At 44.9% G+C, this 16,516-nt stretch overlaps 1 protein-coding gene and 1 long non-coding RNA gene across 5 annotated transcripts in view; one reads left to right on the top strand and one right to left on the bottom strand.

Annotated features, from left to right (window-relative positions):
• SYNDIG1 (synapse differentiation inducing 1) overlaps positions 1-13,592 on the top strand; it is a 32,979-nt gene extending 19,387 nt beyond the window's left edge. For both annotated transcript variants that reach the window (XM_081206022.1, XM_081206023.1), the window contains exons 3-4: positions 9,311-9,448; positions 12,307-13,592. In XM_081206022.1, coding sequence (XP_081062148.1) covers positions 9,311-9,448; positions 12,307-12,465 — 297 coding nt within the window. In that variant the 3' untranslated portion in view covers positions 12,466-13,592. The remainder of the gene's footprint in view (positions 1-9,310; positions 9,449-12,306) is intronic.
• The window catches only part of LOC308593569, a 45,645-nt gene continuing 34,937 nt past the window's right edge, over positions 5,809-16,516 (bottom strand). For all 3 annotated transcript variants that reach the window (XR_014011013.1, XR_014011014.1, XR_014011015.1), the window contains exon 3: positions 5,809-7,106. This is a non-coding gene — a long non-coding RNA (uncharacterized lncRNA). The remainder of the gene's footprint in view (positions 7,107-16,516) is intronic.

Raw genomic sequence — 16,516 nt, 5'->3', positions numbered from 1 at the left:
TGAGAAGGATTTTTCCCTGGATTCCTGGCTGGTAGCTAGGAGCTGGTGCTTTTACCAGATAATTTCAATAGCAAATTATATATTTATTGGTATTGGTTCACCTGTTATAGACTCAGCGCTCTATTCTATTCCCCTTCAGAAGAGCTGCTGATGTACTGAATCAGCGTGCAAGATGGACGCAAGGGCGCACTGAGTGCCCACCCTCCACACAGCCAGATTCCTCTGCCCCCAGCAGCCACACATACAGAATGAGCATCATGCCTGAAGACTTTCACACAGTCTGGAACCCCAGTTGTGTATGACTCCTAACTGTGCAGAAGTCTTCACACATGCAGATATACCCACAGATATAGACTTCTTTGCACTGTATGCTCAGATGCCAAGGGATGAGCACATTTGTGGAGGCATAGTGGTCACTTGATTGTTTTCTTTTTTGAAGTGGGCTCCTCATGCCCACAGGATCCATATTCAAGGGGTGGTGGTGATATGTTTCTCAGATATCCCCACAGAAGGGTCACTTGAGACTGGCATGCTAGCTACCGTGGGCAGAAGGAGTGGCATATTGGCAGCCTCCCTAGACACATCAACCAGCAGAAGGGCTGGAGATTCAACTGCTGGCAGATGAGCTGCTAGTTGAGTCCCTGCCCGTGCTACACCAAACTTTCCCGGAAGTTAAAATCAGTAAACTTGTGGACTGATTTATGGCCGAGCAAAAATACTGCCACTATTCTAAATTCATCACACTATGCACAGAAGGTGAATGGAAGAGGATTTCGGTGATTTTTCCAGCAGAGTGAAATTATTAGCAGTAGAATCATAGAATCATAGAATCATAGAATCATAGAATCATAGAGTTGGAAGAGACCACAAGGGCCATCGAGTCCAACCCCCTGCCAAGCAGGAAACACCATCAGAGCACTCCTGACATATGGTTGTCAAGCCTCTGCTTAAAGACCTCCAAAGTAGGAGACTCCACCACACTCCTTGGCAGCAAATTCCACTGTCGAACAGCTCTTACTGTCAGGAAGTTCTTCCTAATGTTTAGGTGGAATCTTCTTTCTTATAGTTTGGATCCATTGCTCCGTGTTCGCTTCTCTGGAGCAGCAGAAAACAACCTTTCTCCCTCCTCTATGTGACATCCTTTTATATATTTGAACATGGCTATCATATCACCCCTTAACCTCCTCTTCTCCAGGCTAAACATGCCCAGCTCCCTTAGCCGTTCCTCATAAGGCATCGTTTCCAGGCCTTTGACCATTTTGGTTGCCCTCCTCTGGACACGTTCCAGTTTGTCAGTGTCCTTCTTGAATTGTGGTGCCCAGAACTGGACACAGTACTCCAGGTGTGGTCTGACCAGAGCAGAATACAGTGGCACTATTACTTCCCTTGATCTAGATGCTATACTCCTATTGATGCAGCCCAGAATTGCATTGGCTTTTTTAGCTGCCGCGTCACACTGTTGGCTCATGTCAAGTTTGTGGTCAACCAAGACTCCTAGATCCTTTTCACATGTACTGCTCTCAAGCCAGGTGTCACCCATCTTGTATTTGTGCCTCTCATTTTTTTTGCCCAAGTGCAATACTTTACATTTCTCCCTGTTAAAATTCATTTTGTTTGTTTTTGCCCAGTTCTCTAATCTGTCAAGGTCGTTTTGAAGTGTGATCCTGTCCTCTGGGGTGTTAGCCACCCCTCCCAGTTTGGTGTCATCTGCAAATTTGATCAGGATACCCTTGAGTCCATCATCCAAGTCGTTGATAAAGATGTTAAATAAGACCGGGCCCAAGACAGAACCCTGTGGCACCCCACTAGTCACTCTTCTCCAGGATGAAGAGGAACCATTGATGAGCACCCTTTGGGTTCAGTCAGTCAGCCAGTTACAAATCCACTGAGTGGTAGCAGAGTCAAGACCGCATTTTACCAGCTTCTTTACAAGAATATCATGGGGCACCTTGTCAAATGCCTTACTGAAATCAAGGTAGGCTATATCCACTGAGTTCCCTTCATCTACCAGGCTTGTAATTCTGTCAAAAAATGAGATCAGGTTAGTCTGACATGACTTATTTTTTAGAAATCCATGCTGACTATTGGTGATCACAGCATTCCTTTCTAGGTGCTCACAGACTGTTTGCTTAATGATCTGCTCCAGAATCTTCCCTGCTATTGATGTCAGACTGACTGGGCGGTAATTATTTGGGTCCTCTCTTTTCCCCTTTTTGAAAATAGGGACAACATTTGCCCTCCTCCAGTCTGCCGGGACTTCGCCTGTTCTCCAGGATTTCTCGAAGATGACTGCCAGTGGTTCTGAGATCACATCTGCCAGTTCTTTTAATACTCTTGGATGCAGTTCATCTGGCCCTGGAGACTTGAATACATCTAAACTAGCCAAATATTCTTGTACTGTCTCCTTAGTTATTCTGGGCTGTGTTTCCTTTGCTGAATCATTTGCTCCAAATTCTTCAGGTCGGGCATTGTTTTCTTTATCGGAGAAGACTGAGGCAAAGAAGGCATTGAGGAGTTCAGCCCTTTCTGTGTCCCCTGTTTGCATTTCACCATCTTCTCCTCTGAGTGACCCCACTGTTTCTTTGTTCTTCCTTTTGCTACGAACATACCCATAAAAGCCTTTTTTGTTGCTTTTAACCTCTCTAGCAAGCCTGAGTTCATTCTGTGCTTTAGCTTTTCTGACTTTGTGTCTACACGTGCTGGCTATTTGTTTGAATTCCTCTTTGGTGGTTTCCCCCCTTTTCCATTTTTTGTACACATCCTTTTTTAATCTTAATTCAGTTAAAAGTTCTTTAGATAGCCACCCTGGCTTCTTTAGGCACCTTCCATGTTTCCGTCTCATTGGTATTGCCTGACGTTGTGCTTTTACTATCTCCCTCTTAACAAACTCCCAGCCATCATGAACTCCCTTTCCTTTTAGTATTGCTGTCCATGGGATCTTACCCAGCACTTCCCTAAGTTTTATGAAGTCGGCTTTCTTAAAGTCAAGAAATTGAGTCCTAGTATGCTTGGCTGCTCCTTTCCGCTGTATAGTAAACTTCAGAAGAGCATGATCACTCGCGCCTAATGATCCTTCCACTTCTACCCCACTAACCAGGTCATCAACATTGGTTAGGACCAGATCTAAAATGGCTGTTCCTCTTGTTGCTTCTCCCACTTTCTGGACAATGAAGTTGTCTGCAAGGCCAGTGAGGAATCTGTTTGACCTTATGCTCTTGGCTGAGTTTGACGTCCAACAAATATCCGGGTAATTGAAGTCCCCCATTACTACTATCTCCCTTCCTTTTGCATGCTTGGCCATCTGTTCCAGGAAGGCATCATCTATGTCCTCCGTTTGGCTTGGGGGTCTATAGTAAACTCCCACAATGAGGTCTCTGTTATTCTTCTCTCCCTTAATTTTGACCCAAATTCTCTCACTTTGGCTTTGAGGTTCTAAATCTTGGATCTCTTCACAGGTATACACATCCCTGACATATAACGCCACTCCTCCTCCTTTCTTGTCTGGTCTGTTTCTCTGAAATAGATTGTATCCCCCCATTATTACATTCCAATCGTGGGACTTATCCCACCAGGTTTCAGTGATGCCTATTATGTCATATTTAGTTTGCTGTACCAAGAGCTCAAGCTCATCTTGTTTATTTCCCATGCTTTGCGCATTAGTGTACAGACATTGAAGTCCATTAATCATTCCCCCGTGTCTCTTATTTAAGGATTTTTTCCTCCCACCACTAGGTCCGCGTGCTGTTTGCTCCATTTGGTCTATGACATTTGGATGATCATCTTCATTAATTGATAGACTCCTACCTTCAGGAGCACTGTCTCCCTCCCCCACATTAGTCAGTTTAAAGCCCTCCTGATGAGGTTTCTGAGATTTTTGGCAAAAACATTCCTCCCAACCGTTGTGAGGTGCAGCCCATCACTTGCCAGAAGTCCATCTTCAAGAAACTGCAGTCCGTGATCTAAGAATCCAAACCGTTCCTGTTTACACCATTTGCGAAGCCAGCTGTTCACTTCCACTATTTTCCCCTCTCTCCCTGGGCCACGTCGTTCAACTGGGAGGACAGACGAGATGACAATTTGTGCATTTAGTTGCTTCAATTTCCTGCCGAGAGCCTTGTAGTCTCTTTTGATCTTCTGGAGGCTATTGCTTGCAGTGTCATTGGTTCCCACATGAACCAAGAGGAAGGGGTATTTGTCAGTGGGTTTTATGATTCCTTGCAGTCGTTCAGTTACATCTTGGATCTTAGCCCCGGGGAGACAGCACACTTCCCGAGACATCTTGTCAGGCCCACAGATCACTGCTTCTGTTCCCCTCAGTAGGGAATCCCCTATCACCACTACACGCCTCCTCTTGGGTTTGGTCGGGGTTCTTCCGTGAGCTGTCCGTTCCAAGGTCGCCTGCACATTCCCTGAGGACTGACTTTGCTGCTCGTCTTCATATACCTGATCGACTGTAATGAGGGAGAGATCCTCAAATGGAGTCTGCTCTTCGTCTTCCATGCTAGGGGAGAGGACCTCAAAGCGATTGTGTATTTCTAAACAATCAGAGTGAACCCTGGGCCTCCTACTTCTTTGAGTCACGTTTCTCCATATATCTGGCTCCTGTGTTGATGAACTAGCCTCCTTCTCAGGGGAGTCCCCTGTCTCCTCCTTGGTGGGGACGGTGTGCTCTGTTGCTTCCAAGAAGAGCTCCAGCTCTCTAATTCTTTGGAGCGTAGCTACACGTTCCTCCAGTTGCTGGACTTTGTCTTTTAAAAGGGCAATCAACATGCAATTGCTGCAGGTGAAGCTGCCTGCAACCTTTGGCAAGATGGCAAACATTGCGCAGGAATCGCAGGCGACTGCAGCTGTTCCCTCCCCTTCCATCTTGAGATCGTGTTGTTGGGGGTGGCTACAGAGGTCCTCCATCATAAAAAGCTTGAAGACAGGACAAATAACTTCGCCCACAAAAAAAAACCTAGGTCTCCCCCAACAAACGTTTGAGACTAGCTCCCCTAAATCTAAAAGATGGATAAGAAAACCCTTTTTGCTCCTTCTTCAACTGCTGCCCTACAAACTCTGATAAGCTCCTCCCACAGCTAATCCCCTGCCTCAACAGAAACCCTGCCCCCTCTGACCTTTACACAGGGAAAACAGCTAATCAGCCACAAGAAACACACACACACAAGAAAACCCTTTTTGCTCCTTCTTCAACTGCTGCCCTACAAACTCAGTAGCAGTTCCCACCTCCCCAGTTTTTTTGAAGAGTTGATGCCACAAATGGTGGGGCTCCTTTGAGTATCCACCAGTGGGCAGCTGCCATTTTTGTTTCCCAGAAAGTCCAGAGTAATGTTATGTCTAAGGCATTCTGGGAAATAAAAACGGCAGGTGCCAGCTGATGGCTATTGAGAAGAGCTGCACCACCAATATCTTTTCATTTTTGTTTTTATTTTAAAGAAATTGTTACTTTGCATCTGTCACCCATGATAAAACTGCCCGCACTGAACATTTCAAACAGTTTGGTTGCCCCTGATATATTTTCCACTTTCATGAATTTCACCCCTCCTCACGAACGTACTGTAGGTCCTCTCCCATTTCATTCTGAAGGTTATCTATTGAGAACCTCATCCTTAGCCTTAGTCTTTTTTCTTGTGCCTCACTCACCCTGCTGAAGACACAATCTTAACCCAGGCAGGCTTTGGAGTTATTCTAGAGAGCATGACAGAACCTTGAGATTTTGCACGTGTGTGAGATGCTTTTTATACAATTGCCAAGTCACGTCTTTATCTCTCTCTCTGCCCCATCTCCCTCAAACACACACACACACACACACACACACACACACACACACACACACTCAATATTCAGGAAGGCTGGTGATGGGGGCGGGAAAGCTAGTGCAGACTACTGAGAACACAAAGATAAAAGCAGACATACCCAGACAAATGTCTTAGTCTGCAGTCTTAGAACACTTACCTGGGAGAAGCCCCATTGAACTCTGAGACTTACTTCTAAATAGACAGTACAGGATTGCACTGCAAATCAGGAAGGGGGACTGCAGATTAACTTTATTCAGGCACTAAACTATTTATGACCATTCTGAAGCTGCCATGCCTGAATAATGGCTGCAACCTCAGATGATTATGAATAAATTAGTATTCCTTTCAGCCATTTATTGCTGATTGATAGATGTTAAGATTTGAGAAATATTGAATAACAAAAGTTCTGAATTATGAAAAATTAGATTAACATTTCATGGGAGGTGTCAGTGCACTGAGTTTTTCACTTGAGCTGCCATGCTCTTTTATCCAAAAGTCTCTCTTTCCACAGCAAATGTTTGCTGGGCCTGGGCCAATTGAATGTCTACAGAATTCACTCAGTATGGCGGTGGAATCTTATAGTATAGACGTCATTTAAAAAAAAGCTCACAGTCTTTGTTGGCTTTACCTTTGCAAGAGATGAAATAGAACAAACCAGTCTTCATTTTCCAGACAGAGTCCAGAGCAGCAAATTAAACTCCTTCTCCAAGAACATACAAGGTGGCTATTGGTGCACTGCACCTAAAGGCCTCTCCAGATGCAAAACATAACCTGACCTTCGTGTGCCAAGGCCCCGAGACCACCCCATTCCCTAGGTGAAAAAACCAGACGAAACACGGAATAATGATTTATGGGGTAAATGAAGGCCACAGCTTTATTGGTTACAGATGTGAAGGTTTGGCAATAGGCATTGGGTGAAGCCACCACTAATCCACTCCAGCCTGTCTGTTGGAGGTCTGGAGGTAAACCCAACCGGCGGTGGGGGCACCCTATGACTTACATCAGATAGGGGTGCCCCCAAGAGGTCCCTGTTTGAGGAGTGGTATGGCCCCTGTCTGAGCGCTGGACAGAAGCCACTCCTCCTGGATCCGCAGCTGAGTCTCAAGGCAGGTCCGGATTCCTTGATCCACTGCTGCACAAAGTTCCAACCAAAGGAAGAGGTCAATTAGCCTGGCAGGCCTCAGCTTATTCTGTCCAAGTGCCCCTGTTGGTCCATTGGTCCCGCACCCAGGGCAACGTCCAAGACCTCCTGCCTGCTATTCATTGGTTCACTAGAGCAGCTCAGAGCCCGTCCACAAAACCACCTGCCTAGGAGGGCAAACAGACTTAATTCAACAGGGGAGAGGAGAAAGTGTACCTAGAGCAGAATGTTAAGAACATCTGTTCAGCTTTCTGCCATTGAGAAGCTACGAGAACTAAAAAGAGCTTGGTTGTGGTTATGATGTGCCCCATTTTCTTTTTCCAAAAGCAGCCAAGATTAATGTGCAAGTTCTAAATAATGCTAATCATAAAGATGAAACCTGACTGCATTCCCCTTTTGGTCAAATGCTTTCTCATAGTCCCACATATAGTGGGCTAACCCTGGCTTCTTAGAATCATAGAATCTTAGCCTTAGAAGGGACACTGAGGGTCATCTAGTCCAACGCCCTGCAATGTAGGAATCTCAGCTAAAGCATCCATGACAGATGGCCACATGACCTGGAAAGCTGTCCCTTGGCCTGAAAGCGAGATGAGTGCCACACCCCATAGTCGCCTTCTGACTGGCCTTAACTGTCCAGGGGTCCTTTACTTTTACCTTTTTTACCTTCCCCAGATAAGGAAATGTATTCTAGAACTCTCTGGAATAGAAGTAAATGGTCATCAGCCCTCCCAGAATTTCCCTTGAAACATTAACATTGCCAATTGATTAGGGGGAAAATGCCTGGCTGTTGGGTTTTGTTTTTTGCTTTGGGGTCAATTCCCAGAAATGAATGGAGCAAGCTTGTTTTTCTCAACACTTCTTCAGCCTGGCTAAGCGCACTAGGCTTCATCAGATGGATGTGCTTTGGGACCTGCCTTGTGACTCAGAAGCCTCCTTCCTACTGCAACCAAACCATCTCCCAGTGTTGTTGTTTTTCATTTCACAAAGTGGCAACCTTATGATCCATGTAGTCCTCTGCTGCTGCCATGTGGTGACTCATCCATGTGTTGGTGGTTCTGGGAAAAGGGAGGGTGTAACTTTCCTGGGAAGGACAACTGAATGCAGCCTGTGGGCTTCTCTAGGTTTAGGGGACTTTCTGTCTGAACTTGATGGCTTACTTATGATGGTGCCCACCTCTGAAACCCAGGATCACCATGATCACTCACACAGGTCCCTTGGCTTCCAGAGGGCCTGAGGCAGATGAAAGAGAGAGAGACTCCTCAATAGGTAGCCTTAACAAACCAGCAGTCTCTACCTTGCCTGCCCCAATTCATATTACATAATCATGATATTGACCTGCCTTTAACATTTGAAATGTGCTACACACTGTCCACAGCCAGTGTTTACTTTTCTTTGAACAAGAGCACACTGCAGACTTAGACAGATCCCAGCAAGAAATGACAAAGACAGCCTATCTTGAGACACAGTGGAGTGCACATTGGCGGCAGAGGTGTGTGTGTGTGTGTGTGTGTGTGTGTGTGTGTGTGTAGTCAAACTGCTGCAGTAGCAGCACTGAAGGGACCAGCCCCAGGGTGCAAGCCTGAAGGTCCTGATGTGATCCAAAGGAAAGCAGAGCAACACGTTTGGCACCAGCTTGGCTTCAAGAGTTGCCGGAAGGAGGCGTACAAGGCACCATTCAACTGCCTTAAGGACTCTTTATAATGTTAGCCTAGATATATAGCTAGATACAGATAAATAAAGCAGAGCCTATAAGAAGCATGCAGACTCTTAAAAACAGGCAGCAGATTCTCTGAGGGCAACTTGTGCAGCTTTCACAAAACCATATCCCCGGTTTCAGCTACGGACTCTCAGCTGTCTTTCTTCCAGGTCTGAGGCAAGCTGCCTGTTTCACTAATTCACCCCTCCCACTGCAGAGCCCCCACCTGAGACCCCACCCACGCTCATCTGAGGAAAGCACCCAGTCGCTAGGAAAGAATACATTTTTGTCAAGGTTCCGATTGCTTATTCCCAGTGGTCAGGGCAGCCAAATTCACAACAGTATTATTAATAAGGTTTGCTAGATTTTAAGAAGCTTTTGGCTAGTCAGTTCAATTTTCGTGAGTTATTTTAAAAAGATATCTTCTTAGGATATAGAATAGTAGAGTTGAAAGGGATCCTGAGGGTCTTCTAATCCAGTTCCTAGCAGTGCATGAATCTTTTGTGGGGCTCAAACCCACAGCCCTGGGATCAAGAGCCTCATCGTCTACCAGCTAAACTATCCCGGCTATATAGCAAACTTTAAATAAATGACCGCAGATCCAAAAGGGGCAGGCAATAAGAACTTGCCTCTAATCAGTGTCCTCTGTACGTGCCCTTCTTCTTGCTGTTCCAGAGCGATTATTCAAGTGACACCGACAGTGAAGACCACTTTCTTATGATGCCGCCCAGGGACCACCTCGGACTCAGCGTGTTCTCCATGCTCTGCTGTTTCTGGCCACTGGGAATTGCTGCCTTCTATTTGTCACATGAGGTGATGTAGAATTCTGTTATCTCCATTAGCAGTGTGTGCAGGCATGCGCTGCCCTGTATATGCTGAGGGCATGATGATACCATCCAGGGACTGGGCAGACAGAGCTGAGTACGTAGGTGGCAGGATGACCTTGCGCCTCCATTTTTATTTCTGTGTAGCAACTATTCCCCTCCCTGGTTTGATATTTCAAGCTTGCCTTATTGACTGTACTCAGGAGTTCTTTCTGTTTCATGAGATAGAGGAGATAAATTCTCAGCGCAGGTGCTTGGATGGCTTTACTTTAGGCTAAATATGCACAAGATTGTATTTAAGATAAGCTCATCATGCAAGAGGTAGGTTGTCAGAAGTAATAATTTAGAATTCTAAAGCTTAGCTTATTAAAATTTGATATATAACTGAAAGTTTCAACCCTTCAAAAGAAGAGAACTGGGACTGAAAGACCAAGGGGAAATGTGGTGCATGAAGCATAAGTTGAAAGCAAACACAATATTCAGGATGTGGTTATTGCTTACATGGGGCAGATGTTAATGGGGGCACTTTAATGTATAATGTCTATACTTCTTGGTGCATTTGAATTTGTAAGTACCTTAATTTTTCTTTCAGACTGAAGGGCTTTTGATCCTAGAATGCATTCCAGACCATTTTTGATGAGAGATCAAAGAAGCATTGAGGCTCTTTAGTGCATTTTCCCCATCTGCCAACATTGTGAATGCAGGATAGAACTGAGAATCCACCTGGTTCCTTCCACTGCTGTTTTTAAATGCCTGTGCAAGGCTGTGATCTAGTCCCCACTTACCTGGGAAGGAGCCACATTGAATTCAATGGAGCTTACTTCTCAGTACACACGTATAGATTGCACTATGAAACTCAAATCTTTGTTCTCTCACCTGACACCTTTACTATTTCCCACTTCTCTCCATCCATTGAGTGTCTCTCATCTTACACTGACTAGTGTTTTATATAGAGCACCTACTTTGTTTCAGCACTCTAGAAATAAAATTAAAGGGTGGAAGGAAGTCATTCAAATGTGCATTCTTGCTACTGTGAATTTGACAGTCACTTTATAGACTGATTTAAGCAACTGGCTTCCTTCTGTTGCAAAATCCCTAAAAATATACCCATTTTCACAAGCACATGGCACATATGATCATATAAATGTCACCAGCCCCTATGAACTGCTGTCAGGCTTGCCATTCTGCCACTTGTACAGTGCTATTACAAATACATTACTGCAGAGAAAACTAAAATAGTGGAGACATCCTAGGCTAATGAGTGAGGATGCTCTTAATGAGTGAGGATGCTCTAGGCAATAGACATTTAAAGATGATCGGTGCTGAAGGATCCAAGACCTTTACAAGGGAGTCAGCACTCTTATCTTTAATTCTGTCTGCTCTTGAACAAGCTGGCTTGCCCTGTGCTGCTGCTGATCGGAATCCCCCAACTTAGAATTCCGTTTGTGTTTTGCGCCTGCTTTTTATTTATTAAAGCTCTTGGCCTGCTACTGAAAACATTTCAGCCTGAAGACTGTGTTAAATTGGCTCATCAGTCATCTTGATGCCAACCACAGTCTGGCCAAGTCTTTTTTGTTTTTTCCTCCAGAAAGGAAAGTGCTGGAACTCATAGCCGCTGCAGAGGTGTCCTGCAGGACAGCAAAGGAGGGTTGATTTGGGGGATGGCAATGTCGTTCCTCAAGGTCACGTGAGATAGATGTCTCTGGGGTCAGATTTTCTTCTTCATCATCATTTAATTTGTATGCTGTCTTTCCGTAGTTAAAACCATGCTCAAGACGGCTTACAACATGAAACGATTTACATAATTACAAACGGGCCAAAAGCAATTCCGCAGCCCAAGTGTCTGTTCAGCAGGCTCAGCTTTTGTAGCTGGAGTCAGTCAGGGTCTCGCCCTCCCAGGCCAGGTGGAAAAGCCTGCAAGACAGGGGGCAGGTTTTCTAGGACTCACAGGCAAGATTTTGCCATTAACCATGGCAGAATGACCTACTCTAGTTGCAGCATGCTACAACATGTTTAAAATATTGATTTCTTCATTTTGGATTTTAAAAAAATAGGAGTTGTCTTATACATGGGGGCATCCTTTACACGGGAAAATAAGGGGTGTGTGGGTGTGCATACCACTGAAGATTTGAAAGCTTAAACCTATGGCATTCTGCATGCAAAGGAGGTGTTCTTTTATGACCTAGCATGGCACATAGAAAAGTGTTTCACCTGGCCTTTATTAGCTGAGCAATAATTTAACACACCATGTTTATTTAGACATGCTTGTCTCAACATTATAATAGTTTAAGTGTTATCATTTAGATGCTCAGTTATAATATCGCAAATTAACTCATCAGTAATTTTAAAACAGAACAGCTGCAGTGTAATTGCCTTTCACCATTTATGTTCATAAAAAATGCAGTTGACAGGAGTTGAAGAACCACCTAAAAAGAAAACAGACCCCCTAAATCAGGCATCCAGGCAATGCAGGATAAAGCACATTCTTGTAAAAGAGATGTCAAAATTATTTGACATTTAAGAAGTGGGGCTGCAGCTTAATGTGGTTCATCTGTTTATGCCAAAAATGGATACCAGGTGGCAAAGACAACTAAATTACTAACTCAGAAAGTCCTATTCAATGCACCAGTTTGTCTGTGACAGGGCAATCCTTTATCCTCCTGTGCTTGATGGAATGGATCTGACTTTGTAGTGTTTGGCTATTTCTACCTTAGCAACAGCTTTAAAAGTCCAAACTATACAGTATCCTAAAAACAAAACTAAACTAAAAAATTAATTTTCCTCTTTCAAGTTGGAAGAGTGCACCATATCCAGGTTTACTAAAGTGAGCTTTTCATCCCCCTACAGACAAACAAAGCCATTGCTAAAGGGGACTTCCACCATGCAAGCTCCAGTTCACGACGAGCCCTCTTCCTGGCTGTGCTGTCCATCACGATTGGAACAGGCATCTATGTGGGTGTTGCTGTGGCGCTCATAGCGTACCTGTCCAAAAACAATCACATATGAAGCTCAAAGAAGTGGACTGCTGTAGAAAGCCACAGGAGGCCATGACATTTCAAATATCACTTGTTTTGATGGTAAGAAGGGCTGCTGTAATTTTGTACGATTTGAATTCTGAAGAAGAATGTTCAGGATCTATACACCCCCTCCAGTTCACTTTGAATGTTGGCAGTACAGTCATCGCAAGAAGCCAAGAAATGCAGGTTCTTTCCTGAGAGCCAGATATACGTCTTCATAGCTCGTTGCTGTCCTGAGCTGGAACGAACCCAAAGGGAGCTCTGTCACATATATACCCTTGAACATGAGGTTCATCTGTCAAAAGGGGAGAGGCATCTGAATGTAGAGACCTAAAGCTCTACACAGCTGACTGTTTCCTACATAAGAAAGGCGATTCCTCTCTCGGCTTTGGATGATTGAGAAGATGAAACAGCTGGTTCAGTGCATATTCATGACCATGGCTCCAATGTTACCTGCAAAGTGAATGTCATATAGGAATAGCAGGAGCCCTATCGGGGAAAAACAAACTCAAAATGATGCGTTCTTCTCGTTCATCATATCCAGAGGTCAGGCAAAACGAGGTGGCTGCCTGAGGGCAGCCGATTTGGGGTGTTGAACTCATGGAAAAAGCTGTTGTGCAAGCTGTGTTGAAACCAAAATGAGGTGTGCATAAGTACAGTCATGTTCTTGCGCCGCTCCTGTTCATTTCAGCGGAGCTTACATTGAGCTTCTTGGTGCATTGCTAACGAGAGGATTTGTCCCTCTCAGGTGCCAAAGTGTCTTGGGCTGGCCCTGATCCCACCCTGAAAACGACTGGCTTGCAAAGCATGCAGCTCCTTCTGGCAGCATCTCTCTTAACGAAGGGGGCCTCTCCTGCAACTAAATATAAGAAGCCTGTCCACAGATTTCGCGACAAGGCATGGAGTTCCACATCACAGCATGGACCAAGAGGTCTGGTTACAGGACCCTGGAGTGTCAGCCTGATGGCACAAACCTTCATTCTTGGTTTATGGACTTTCAGTCATGCTGTGATACATTCCCCATTCTCTAGATGCGATGTTCGCCTAAAATAAACTCAAGTGGGCAATGGGCATATTGAAAAGAATTAATTAATATTAAAAATCAACTGAAAATAATATTTATTTTGTGTATTACTGTGCTTCTATTTCTTTGATGTTCTTCTGATCTCCTGAAGCAACATCTTACCTCGCATTTTGCAGATTTCTGTGAAACCACTCGTTGCAATGAACCATTGTATTTATCTCTATTTATTGCTTTTAATCAAGGCTGTTAATCTAAGGTCCTGTTAACACTGAATTTGTTTATTTTCCATTTTTAAAAAGTGCCGCTTGAAATTAAAGGGCATACAGATGTGGAACTATTTTTGTGCAAGTTTAGGAAGTTCATTAAAATATAAGAAATGCAGGTGTTGGTTCATGTAATTTGCCTACTTGTTATAAGGGGAGCAGGTGGCTTTTACCTTTTACCTACTTCTTAGATCTTGCGCAGTCAGTTAGCAAAATGGGGACAGACAACTGTCAACTGTGACAAAAGTGATGAAAGACAGTCATTTTACAAGATATCCTACAGGAAACTTTTGTCCATATAGAAAGCCCATACTAACATCAAGAGACTTTGTTATAAAATTCTGGGCCTTTACCACAACCTCCCTCCCTAAATGACAGGGCATTTTATTTGGGGTATGTATATGTTTCTACACAGTATTTATTTTTTATAATATTACAGATACATTGCTCGGTATGAAACCAATCCCTGAAAAATCACTTGATGGAGTTGGAGGCAGAATTTTAATTTGAGCCTGCCAGTTACATTCCTAACCACTGTGCCTTCGAGGGAAGCTTGCTATCTCTTCTGCCTGGAACTTTTAGTGGCTATGGGATGGCTGCTAGTAACACAGTTTACTGGGCTTTAGATTTGATGCTTACACTGTGGTTTGCACGATGGGTGGAAATGCTGTCCAGTTGCGATGATTTGCACAGAAATTGTCAATACCGGTTGTTTCCATTGTGTAATATGTGGGTGTGGCGACTGCTGGCTCAGTGCAATAAGAATGTAGCATGCACATGTGGGCTTGCGCCACTTGGGGTGCGGCAAACCATGCTGCAGTACAGTGGCCATCTTGCCCAGATCACACAATCATTCCACAGCTACTTGTTGTTCCCACAATAATCCTATTATTTATTTTTTGCCTTGCCCTACAAGGCATATTCTCTCACAAGGCAGTTTCCACATATCATACCTACCCTGCTTTACAAACAGGGTCCTAGAGCTGAGAATGCTACTTGTCCAAGTCCACATTAGAAATGGATTGTGAAGCCAGAACTCCCAAAGGAAAGCCACCAGTCCACATGTTGATTCCACCACCACCACTCCCAAAAAATCTTTTGAGGATCATAATATTATTTTCCTAATTACTCAAACTTAGTTCTGCAGTTTTGAAATATCACATGGATTTGTCTGCAGGAGAACCTCTGTCATGACAGAAGAGTCTCTGGGATATCTTCAGATCTGACTCTTGGTTCGCACCTGACAAAACCTGTTTGGTCTTGCTGGTTCACCATGCAAACTAACAGCACATCCTAGAAAGCACACAGCCATCTCCCCACATTACCTGCACCCAGTACTTTTTTTCTAGAAAGAGAGGTACTCACCATGAAGTTGTTAGAGTAAGTTCCACACTTTCTAATAACAAAAAAGAGGTGCTGGTACTGCACCCCCTCGAGTCCCCCCGAGAAAAAGCACTGTCTGCACCCTTGTGAGACATCTTGGGAAGAAAAAAAACAAAGGAGTAAACCCTATACAAATCCAGAGTGGATTCCCTAAGACGGTTGGTGTCTTGTACACTTCCTTCCAGCAACTCCTGTAGTCAAACTGGTGCTAAATGTATTGCTCTGCTTTCCTTTGGACCATGCAAGGCCGAGAGCAGGGTGGTGGGAATGCAACTGTGATGGCCTGGGAATCTGATTCAGAATCTGAACCTGAGGAGTCCCCGCCTCCAGGGCCAGCTGAGCCGGGGCTGGGGCATGAGCCTGAAGGGCCCTCACCTGTGCCGGGTCCTCAGGAGCAGACACCAGCTGAATCCCTTCTGGCTCCAGAGGTGATGGAGGACCCATTGCCTGCAGGTGCTCCTCTCCCAGCCCTGTCAGGGGAAGGTGAGGTTGCCTCTGGGTCCAGTAACCCTCCAGCCTCTCCTGAGCTGCAGAGGCTCAGGGCAGAGAGGCGGAGGGAACTAAGTTCTCTCAGGAGGAGTGCTCGCCTTAAGGCCAGGAGAGGCGAATCACCTGTGGGCCGGGACCGCCCTAGGCCCCAGAGGACATAAAGGCCAGTCAGCCCAGTCCCAGGTTGCGGGAGCAACATCGCTGGAAACCTGTTCCTGCCAGCACCCTGACCTGCTCTTCCGGAGTTCCTGACTACGCCCGGCTCCTTGCCTTGGACCCCGCTTCGCCCTTGACAGACAGCCTCCAGACCCTCGACCCAGGGCCGGACTCAGACCACGCCACATGGTAACCCCCCCCCCCAGGACCAGCACAGCAACAAAAACAATACAGGAGGCAGCAGTTACGATTGACCTGTCTCTGCAGCCACAGCAAGCGCTGCGATTCTCCAGTGGTTTGACTTCACCTTTGGAGGTGCACTCCATTGTCTCTTGAGACAGACGGATGCCAACATCAACAGGAGAACATCATAAGTTACTTTTCAGGAAGCTCCCAGACATTGCCATATAAACTTTTGCATGCTAACTTAGAAGTAAATCCCACACGCCATGACAGCAACCCTATATAACCCTATATAAGCAGAATTTGAAACCAGGGATTCCTATTTTGATTTATTGTATTTTAATTCTTAAAAAACGCTGAAGCTAAAACAGAATTGTGTGCAATTTACTACTGCACAATGAAGCACATGAACTAACAGGAGATATTAATGCTTAAAAGTAGGTCTAATTCATGCCCCCTCTCGCCAGTATGGAAAAAGCAGTTTCAGGGATGGTGAAAACCACCTCGGCAAATACTACCAGCCTGGCATTAAGAAGGCTTTG

This window comes from Podarcis bocagei (assembly GCF_964188305.1).
Source record: "Podarcis bocagei genome assembly, chromosome: 8".
Taxonomy (NCBI): Eukaryota; Metazoa; Chordata; class Lepidosauria; order Squamata; family Lacertidae; genus Podarcis; species Podarcis bocagei.
Note: the sequence above shows the minus strand (reverse complement) of the source record. Positions and strands in the feature narration are given on the sequence as shown.